This window comes from Triticum aestivum, chromosome 2D (assembly GCF_018294505.1).
Source record: "Triticum aestivum cultivar Chinese Spring chromosome 2D, IWGSC CS RefSeq v2.1, whole genome shotgun sequence".
Lineage (NCBI taxonomy): Eukaryota > Viridiplantae > Streptophyta > Magnoliopsida > Poales > Poaceae > Triticum > Triticum aestivum.
The window spans coordinates 575,918,210-575,928,416 of record NC_057799.1 but is presented as its reverse complement, the minus strand read 5'-3'; the positions used below and the strand labels follow the sequence as shown (position 1 = coordinate 575,928,416).

General features: G+C 51.7%; 1 protein-coding gene across 1 annotated transcript; it reads left to right on the top strand.

The window, feature by feature from the left end:
- Nucleotides 1-4,814: 4,814 nt before the first annotated feature.
- Nucleotides 4,815-7,292, top strand: LOC543131 (polyphenol oxidase I, chloroplastic). Its single transcript, XM_044478440.1, has 3 exons — nt 4,815-5,504; nt 5,608-5,869; nt 5,994-7,292. The coding sequence occupies exons 1-3, from the start codon at nt 4,909-4,911 to the stop codon at nt 6,867-6,869; spliced, it is 1,734 nt and encodes a 577-aa protein (XP_044334375.1). The 5' UTR covers nt 4,815-4,908; the 3' UTR covers nt 6,870-7,292.
- Nucleotides 7,293-10,207: the final 2,915 nt, after the last annotated feature.

The window sequence follows — 10,207 nt, the reverse complement described above, 5'->3', positions numbered from 1 at the left end:
TTGCGACTATGAGCTGTGAGAAAGCTCTTGAGCTGAAAATGCCTCCGACTACTAGATCTGGAGCAGGGCTACCCCGCCCAGCCTCTCCCTGTCCCTCTATCCATTGTCCACAATCCCAAAACAGACGAGAGACGCTCCAACTGAAACAGAGTACGTACATACTGTATGTACTACTACGTACCCCAGGATCACGATGGTGCTATGCTAACTCATTAACGCTGCTGCCAGTGCATGGGAACCGGGAAGAATTGGGACAAGTGGGTAGCAGGTGGGGAGCTAGCATTGACGCATCCCACATGCATGCGAGAAGGCCGCGTGGGGAACCAAACCTATCTTGCCCCCTTTGGTGCAAACTGCTCACGGCTACGGTACAAGATAATACATGCTCTGAAACGGGTGTTTGATCGCTCTACCTCCACCTGAAAGGCAAAGGCGTCGGTGCCGCCAAGCTGGATCAGCATCCCGATTTGCTTCAGACGTCCTCCCAGCCGTCCCTTGAAATTCCAGGCACAGTGTCACCTCAGACTCAGAGTGCTTGACTAACTAAGCTGCAAAGCGACGTAACGAGATTAAAACTTTTTTCTCCTTTCGTCTGCCGAGCGCTTGACTGTAGGTGGCCGCGTGACGCGGACGAAAGTTACAGATCGTGCAGCACATGATCAGGTACGAACCACATCGCTAGCATATCGGAGTCACATCAGCTTTCTCTGTACGTTTTGCTGCTTCAAGCCTTTGTCTTTTCTTCTACTGTGCTATCCTATCTAGTATGTTGTAGACCATTGGAATTTACAGTTTTGCTAAAACACATCTAAATGTGCCATAAGTATTGCACATCTAAGTTCTATGTCATTGATCTTACGCGAAGATTCTAGTTGGTATTTTCTTTTTCCTTTTTCTTTTTACTTTTTCCATTTTATGCTTGATTTAATCTCTTAGATGTGCAACAACTAGGGCACATCAAGATGTGCCCTAGACAGAACCATTTACATAGATTTATTTCATGACAAAATAGGTTTAAAGTATTTTTAACATACTTAGTACTAACACATATTGTAGTACATATAAAAGCAAGAGTGAACTGCAAAACCAAACCAAATGGCTGGTTTAGGCCACCTCGAACCCAGTCGCTTTTTGGATCGATTTCCCAGTCTTTTTGGATGGAGTGGCCAGTGCAACCAGACGGCGGCCGGTCTTCCCGGAGAGGGCAGCCTTGCCGCCGGTTTTCGCGTAGGTCACGACGGAGCGCACGGCCTTCGTCCCGAGCCACTTCCTTGTCAGGGCGGACGGCGATGCTTGGGTCAAATCCGGTGGGGTTCCATCGATGGGAAGGGTCCGCAGGGATGCAGAGGTGGCTGCAGGTCCATTCCGATGATGATCGGGGCATCATAGGGTAGCGGCTGAAGCAGGAAGAGGCAGCGACACGCGGGCGAAAATAGGAGAGAGGTACGGGAGGAATCTTCTGCTGAAACATAGTTCGGGCTACTCAAATTTAGGCAGAAGGGAAAACTTTTGACGTTTAACTCCTCAATTTTTTTAGTACGGAATGATTGATTAGTTAGGGCTTGAAAAGTTAAAGGACTTTGATGGTTTGTTTAGAGATACCCTTATACGTCACTAAAGTAACATATGCGAGCTATATTATGCGCAGGTCACAAACTTGTGACGCATGCTATGCTTTGGTGCCAAAACATCCAGAGGGATGCACTGCGGTCTCAAACCTGGCGCGCCTGACCAATCACGGGGGGCGCCTGGCAGCCACATCTTTGTTGTTTGCCGAGCTAATGATACTCTAAACATGGTTGCAATCTTGCTAGTAAGCCCCCACCATTTACGTTTACCCTCTGTCTACTTTTGTTTTTCAAGTAACCCGCACTATCCTCATGCAATTTTTTCACTCAAACCCGTTTAGTCCTGAACAGTAACCCACGGTCCCGGTTGGTTGGTACATAGCGAGGTGTGTCCTGTAGAGATTTGGGGCACCGTCGCGCGTGCGTTCTGTGCATGCAGACATGATCACATCTCGTCATCCACGTCTGGATTTCCGGCCTAGAGCGCCGCCCACGGCACATCCTGGTCTTCGCGCCTATTCAATGTCGGAGAGACTTGAACAGACGGTTCTCTTCTCTCTGAATTCAAACCGGCTACCTGTTCGCCTGCCTGTCGGCATTAAACAAGCATAGCTGCAGATAAACCCACTCCAGTGCCCGCATTCAGACATCCCGCCACTTGGCTTGCCGACACCTGCTATTTATCAGTGTCCAAGCCTGGCACGATCCGCAACAAACCACCTCCGCTCTCGACCTCCTCCATGGAGCACGTTCGCCATAGCCTCGAGCTCCAAAGCGTTGTGGGCCAGCCTCTCCACCAAACAGAAGCATGAGCTGGCAAGCATGGCGGCCGGCTGACAGGCCCGTCAAACCAGCCAGATAGAGGATGGATTGCTGATGACCTACAGGTACACATGGTTTAGTTATAGCCTTTTCTAAGTAAGAGTATCAATCTCACAGGGAGCATATGAATTAATTTTTTGTCTCTTGTAGTGATTTAAATTACAGTGCATGCAAGTAAGATGTGATTCAAAACAAAGTGAAAATAGAATTTTAAAGTATTGAGTGATTGGTGCGAACAACAAAGCAAACTGCAAAAGTAAAATAAAGTAGAGTGAGACATGAGTAACGATTGTTGGAATCAATAGGATTAAAGTGTTCCTAGGGAGTCTGGATTCTCCACTAGATGTGTCTAACACGACCGATGCCTAAACATAATTCTAAGTCGGGTTCCCAAGCCAATTTGTATGTTTCTCTTTATGGGCGGAGGCAAGTATACGTGCATACATGCAGCAGCCTCGTATCCCATACACCACTACCATTCATACTCACTCTGGTTACCGAATGGTAATTAAGTGTCTCCCCGTGGACGCAGCTAAAGTGGTCTCCATTTACCCCTATTGCAATGATCCACGAAGGAGGAAGATAAGCACTACCACCACCGACCTCTGCTTCCCACCTTCACACCAATAGTAACAACCTTCCTTGCAAAAGAGACATATGTTGGAGGGCCGACTTCACCCAACATCAAAAACAATATTAACATAAAAATATAAAGAGAATATTAAATCTTATTATCAAAGGATCATAAACATACTAGGGTTCGTCCATATCCCTGAGAACTAGGGAATCTACTCGCACATCAAGAGCCTCACGGGATGAATCATGATGAACATGGTGGTAGCGTCAAAGTAATGCAAAAGTGAATCCGCACTGGCTAATGTATTACAAAGAGATGGAGACGGGATGGTGATGATGGAGACGGACGGTGATGATGTCCTCTCAAGGTGGTGACGTGATAGCAGAGTCCTTGGATCAATTCCCCCTCCTGGATCCTTCCGGAGGCTAGGGTTCTTCGTCCTGGGCGTGTTTCTGCCTTTCTGGATGTGTTCTGTTTCTCCTATCCGATCTGTATGCATGGGGGCAAAGTAGTCTACCAGACAGAGGCAACGGCAGGTGGTACGACCATTGATACGAGCGTGTGTGCTCGTAGCAGACACCATCTTGCAGTCTGGACCCTCCTGCGTCAGCCATTTCTTCTCATATTTGTTTCAGCTTTTTATGGTAGTGTTTTATCACATTATGTATTGTGATTCACCACCATAATTTCACTTTCTTTCCTTAGGGTCCAAATATCCATGCATAACATCCTAGTGAAAACATACAAAAAGAGGTGCGCGAACGCGATAAGATCCGAAGAACCCTATACTACAGAACGAAATAAAAGCTGCAAATTGTTAAATAAATTGGACTCAGCACTTGTCGGCGAGCTCACCGGAGGGCGGGAATGCCAGCGAGACGATGGACGAGGCGTACTACGACAAGCCGGTGCCACCGCCCTCGCTGGTCCATGTCAGCATCACCTGGAACAGGCGCTGGCGCGCTATGACACTGTAATGGTGGAAGACCTACAGGCGAAAGAGCAAATCACGGGCGAACAGGAGAACAAGAAGAGTGCCTTGTCCATGGTCGTGGAGGACCTGGGCTTTCTGGATGAGCAGTGGGCGCGGCACAAGTCCATGCGCAGCGCTTGCGACATCCGGCACGAGCGATGGCGGTTGCACGTCCTGCGCGGGCGGAGAGACACGCCATGTTCGCAGACATCGATGTGGCAGTGGAGGAACAGGAGGCACAAGCAACCACGGACGTCGTCAACTGTGCGTCGCTGGCGCAACCACCGCCGTAGTTCGTGCCCGCCGCCACGACCACGAGGTCGGCCCATCTACGACCGGCGCCGTCGACACGACGGACTTCAGCGAGGAAGAATGGACATGGGACGGCACCACGGCTTGTGTAACAGGAGGGCCACCCCCACGTTTTAAACTTCCCTTCCTACAGTTTCACTTCTCAGGGCTTGCGGCTGAGGTTGACGGACATGGGAAGACAGGAAGAGGAATATAGATGCCTCCAAGGCCGGCGAAGATCTTAAACTAGGTTAAAAAAGTGTTTAATTCCCCCGCAAAAAAAGTGTTTAATTGAAATATGTTGAAAATGTAATGAGTTTGCTTCGTGAGACCTTCGCGCTGCCCTTCTGGAATATAATACTAGCATCCTCACACACAAAAAACACCCAGTCACTCTAGTAGCTACTCATATATAGATCCCCATTTTCGACGAACATAATTTTCTCCCTCGCACTGCCAACAAACCAAAGGCCAAGTTTCAACACGCTCCATCGATCAGTGCACTGTAACCATCACACGTAGAACGTGAAGAACGGTCAAAACCAATCACCTGCTGTACGTGGGTGGCGCACGCACTATATATAGGCACCATCCGTTACCTCAAAAGTTCACCACAACTAGTGCATTGCATCCCTAACCCTAAGCGAGCAGCAGCCAGGTAGCAGACACCGGCAGCCATGGAGAGCACTCGCGTGCTACCGAGTGCCAACCATCGCATGCCATGCAGCCTCCAAACCTTTCCGCGACGCAACGTTCTCCGTGCCCTTCACCGCCGCAAGGACGCAAGGCAGCCACGTCGTATCTCAATCTCATGCGAGGCGACCGGCGGCGGTCGCGTCGACCGCCGTGAGGTGCTCCTCGGCCTCGGCGGCGCCGCAGCTGCGGGGCTGGCCACGGACCAAGGTCGAGGCGCGATCGCCGCGCCCATCCAGGCCCCGGACCTCCGCAACTGCCAAACGCCCGACCTCCCGAACACGCCGCCGGACACCAACTGCTGCCCGACGCCCGGCACCGGCATCACCGACTTTGAGCTGCCGCCCGCTTCCTCGCCGCTCCGCGTGCGTCCGGCAGCGCACCTGGTGGACGCGGAGTACCTGGCCAAGTACGAGAGGGCCGTGGCGCTCATGAAGCAGCTGCCTGCCGATGACCCGCGCAGCTTCGAGCAGCAGTGGCACGTGCACTGCGCCTACTGCGACGCCGCCTTCGACCAGGTCGGGTTCCCGGACCTTGAGATCCAGGTGCACAACTGCTGGCTCTTCTTCCCATGGCACAGGTTCGTATGGTCAATGGGTTAATGGGTGCGACGACTTGCACCTTTCTGTGCTGAACCTCAAGGAGCCGTCACTTGTCCCTGCGTGCGTTTGCTGAACGTGCAGGTTCTACGTCTACTTCCACGAGAGGATCCTCGGCAAGCTCATCGGCGACGACACCTTCGCGCTGCCCTTCTGGAACTGGGACGCGCCGGCCGGCATGACGCTGCCGGCGATCTACGCCAACAGGTCGTCGCCGCTCTACGACGAGAGGCGCGACCCCGCCCACCAGCCGCCGGTGCTGACCGACCTTGACTCCAGTGGGACCGACGCCAATATCCCAAGAGACCAGCAGATCGATCAGAACCTCAAGATCATGTACCGCCAGGCCAGTAGTACTAATTAACAACCTCAAGAATCCCTAAACAAAATGAGTAGCAACTTCAAAAATATTGTTAAGGTAACCACAGAACCACTGGTCATGAAATAACACAAATGTACGTACGCACCAGATGATTTCGGACGCGAAGAAGACGCTGCTGTTCCTGGGACAGCCGTACCGCGCCGGCGACCAGCCGGACCCGGGCGCGGGCTCCCTGGAGAACGTGCCGCACGGCACGGTCCACGTCTGGACTGGCGACCCGGCGCAGCCGAACTTGGAGGACATGGGCAACTTCTTCTCGGCGGCGCGCGACCCCATCTTCTTCGCGCACCACGGCAACATCGACCGCCTGTGGCACGTCTGGCGCCGCCTCCGCCCGAGCAACACCGACTTCACCGACCCCGACTGGCTCGACGCCGCCTTCCTCTTCTACGACGAGGAGGCCCGCCCCGTGCGCGTGCGCGTCCGGGACTGCCTCGACCCGGCCGCGCTGCGGTACACGTACCAGGACGTCGGCCTGCCGTGGCTCAACGCCAGGCCGGCCAAGGCGTCCGGCGGGACGCCGGCGCCCGCCACAACCGGTACCCTCCCTGCCACCCTGGACAGGACCATACGGGTGACGGTGACGAGGCCCAGAGTGTCCAGGAGCCGCCGGGAGAAGGAGGAGGAGGAGGAGGTGCTGGTCGTGGAGGGGATCGAGATCGCCGACCATTTCAACAAGTTCGTCAAGTTCGACGTGTTGGTGAACGAGCCCGAGGGCGGAGTGGGCAGCACGCCGGCGACGGCGACGGGGTACTGCGCTGGGAGCTTCGCGCATACGCCGCACATGGTCCGGCCCGAGGAGATGAGGAAGGGACCGGTCAAGACGGTGGCGAGGTTCGGCGTGTGCGACCTGATGGACGACATCGGGGCGGACGACGACCAGACGGTGGTGGTGTCGCTCGTACCCAGGTGCGGCGGTGAGCTGGTCACCGTTGGCGGCGTCAGCATCAGCTACCTCAAGTGAAGTTACCTAATGTGGTCCGCTCTCGCGTCGGTGGCTCGCCGTGGTATAGAATCTATGTAATGGTGATGGTGATGAATTATAAATAGGGGTCTGCTAATTCTCAGTCGACTGAGAATTAGTGAAATCTCAGTCGACAGGATTAACCATACGATTCGATTGACCTGTATTTATCGCTGATGTATTTTTGTTTTTCAAAACCTATTGGGCTTTCTCTATTTGAGCGGCTGGCGGCTGCATGGGCTGTGGGCTACGGCTTGTGGTCCTTCTCATTTTCCCTTTTCTGTTTTTTTTATTTTCTTAATAGATATCCCACGTAAATATATTGTATTTTTTGTTTTTCTGTTAGGTTTGTGTGTATACAAAGAAGATACGTGTACTTATCTAGCTTTTTTTCTACTTTATTATTTATTTTCTATTTTCTCATTTTGTGTATTTATTTTTATATGTTTTATTTGTCTGTTTTACTTCTATTTCTACTTTTGCCTATTTTTATCATTCATCTTTGGAAGATTTAAGTTTTGTAGAATTTACATTTTGACACGCATGGACAATTTTTATTCTCACTTGTTGTTGTCTTTTCTACATGTTTTTGTTTTAATTTTATTCATGTAGTACACAAAAATACATTTTTCATCATGTTTATATGTTTTATTTGTTTGTTTTTACTTCTATTTCTTCTTCTTTGTTTGTTTGTTTTTGGGCGTGATTCAAAGGGGAACGGGCAGATATGTGTGCTCCCGTCGCAATACCGATGGAGATGGGTGACGCAATACCGATGGAGATGGGTGACGCTGCTGATGGAGTATTTTATCTCCGTTATTATCCGTTGTCTTTTTTGTCTTTTTTCTTTTTTGCTTCTGGTTCGAGTAGGTTGAATCAAGTACAGATCATTAGGGGTACCAGAAGGTTAAATTAAGCAGAGATTAGAAGTAATCTACTTTCTTTTTTGTTTCTGGTTCGAGTAGGTTGAATCAAGTACAAATCAGTAGAGGTACTAGAAGGTTGAATTAAGTAGAGATTAGTAGTAATCTACTTTCTTTTTTGTTTCTGGTTCAAGTAGGTTCAATCAAGTACAAATCAGTAGGGTACCAGAAGGTTGAATTAAGTACAGAATCAGTAGGTTGAATCAATTGCATGTCTTCTAGCCCGACCGTAACTAGACTTTTTTGTTTTGTTGGATTGGGCACAGGTAGGAGGGGGCGGGCAAGTTGCAAGCCAGACAACAGCCTCACAACTGCAAGTGTCGTACCTGACCGCAACTTGCATGTCCCCCAACATGGTTGCAACTGGACTTTTTTGTTTTGTTGGAGGGGGCACCGGTAGAGGGGCGGGCAAGTTGTAAGCCAGGCAACAGCCTCACATGCTGCAAGTGCTGCACCTGACCGCAACTTGCATGTCCCTCAACATGGTTGCAACTTGACTTTTATTTTGTCGGAGGGGGTGGCGGGAGAGGGGGCGGGCCAGTTGCATGTCCGACACTAGGCATGCAACTGCAAGTGTCACCCCCGACCGCAACCTCATCTCTTCTAACCCCGATTGCAATTGAACTTTTTTGTTCTGCCAAAGGGGGCGTCGGGAGAGGGGGCAGGAAAGTTGCAAGCCCGGCAACAGCCCCGCAATAGCAATGTCACACCCGACCGCAACTGCATGTCTTCTAACCCGACCGCAACTTGAATTTTTGTGTTCTGTTGGAGGGGGCGCCGGGAGAGGGGGCGGGCCAGTTGCAAGCCCGACAACAACCCCGCAACTTCATGTCCCCCAACATGATTGCAACAACCCCGCAACTTTTGTTAAGGGGGTGGCGGGAGAGGGAGAGGGCCGGGCCAGTTGCAAGCCCGACAATAGCCCCGCAACTGCAAGTGCCGCACCAGACCACAACTGCTTGTCCCCCAACATGGTTGCAACTCGACTTTTGTTTTGTTGAAGGGGGCGCCTGGAGAGGGGGCGGGCCAGTTGCAAGCCCAACAACTGCCCCACAACTGCAAGTGTCGAACCCGACCGCACCTGCATGTCCCCCAACATGGTTGCAACTCGACTTTTGTTTTGTCGGAGGGGGCGTCGAGAGAGGGGGCGGGCCAGTTGCAAGCCCGACAACAGCCCTGCAACTGCAAGTGCCGCACCCGACCGCAACTGGACTTTTTTGTTCTATCAGAGGGGGCGGGGGGGGGGGAGGCAGTTGCAAGCCCGACAACAACCCCACAACTGCATGTCCCCATGGTTGCAACTCGACTTTTGTTTTGTCGGAGGGGGCACCGGGAGAGGGGCGGGCTAGTTGCAAGCCCGAAAACAGCAGTGCAACTGCAAGTGCCGCACCCGATAGCAAATGCATGCCCCCAACATGGTTGCAACTCGATTTTTGTTTTGTCGGAGGGGGCACCGGGAGAGGGGGCGGGCTAGTTGCAAGCCCGACAACAGCCCCGTAAATGCAAGTGCCGCACACGACCGCAACTACATGTCCCCCAACATGGTTGCAACTCGACTTTTGTTTTGTCAGAGTGGGCGCCGGGAGAGAGGGAGGGCTAGTTGCAAGCCCGACAACAGCCCCGCAACTGCAAGTGCCGCACCCGACCGCAAGTGCATGTCCCCCAACATGGTTGTAACTCGACTTTTGTTTTGTCAGAGTGGGCGCCGGGAGATGGGGCGGGCCACTTGCAAGCCCGACAACAGCCCCACAACTGCAAATGTCGCACCCGACCGCAACTGCATGTTTTAACCCGATCGCAATTGGACTTTTTTCTGTGGGAGGGTGCGCCGGGAGAGGAGGCGGGCGAGTGAAATGAAACGTGTACTCCTAGTGACACACATACGTACATATGTGACAAGATGACACACGTGTAGACATGCTAATCACGTATAGTACACTCTACAGACCCATATCCATACATCTGTACGTGGGCATATGTACGGGTGGCACCGTACGTCCGTGATCTCCGAAGAAAAAGAAAGAAAAGGGTCCGGCCTAATGACAACAGAAAAAATGAGCAGCCCAGCCCAAAATAACAAACAAACAAACAAGTAAAATGAAATAAGCCCAAGTGCTAAGCCGATTCAACCCAGCAAAAATAGAGCTAGTTAACAGGCCTAATCTATATGTGATGACGTTAGCCGACTGAGACTTGGCGAAGTCTCAGTCGACTGAGCCGTAGACAGACCCTTATAAATAAGCTACCGCAAGTGACTGCCGATGAAGCAAGCACCCATCAGCTCTCTGGTCGGCGTTCACTGTGGTATGGAATCTATGGTGCGTCTCCTCGTATTGTATTGCAGCACGTACGTACGTGCGTATGTCCTATGTGTAATGGTGATTCCAAATAAGAACAGCTGGAGTTAATGGGACT

Bases quoted from the DNA above. Each gene is read 5' to 3' on its own strand.
- LOC543131 (XM_044478440.1), top strand. From the start codon at position 4,909: ATGGAGAGCACTCGCGTGCTACCGAGTGCCAACCATCGCATGCCATGC. The intron at 5,505-5,607 runs GTTCGTATGGTC...CTGAACGTGCAG, and splicing joins CTCTTCTTCCCATGGCACAG to GTTCTACGTCTACTTCCACG. The intron at 5,870-5,993 runs GCCAGTAGTACT...CGTACGCACCAG, and splicing joins TCAAGATCATGTACCGCCAG to ATGATTTCGGACGCGAAGAA.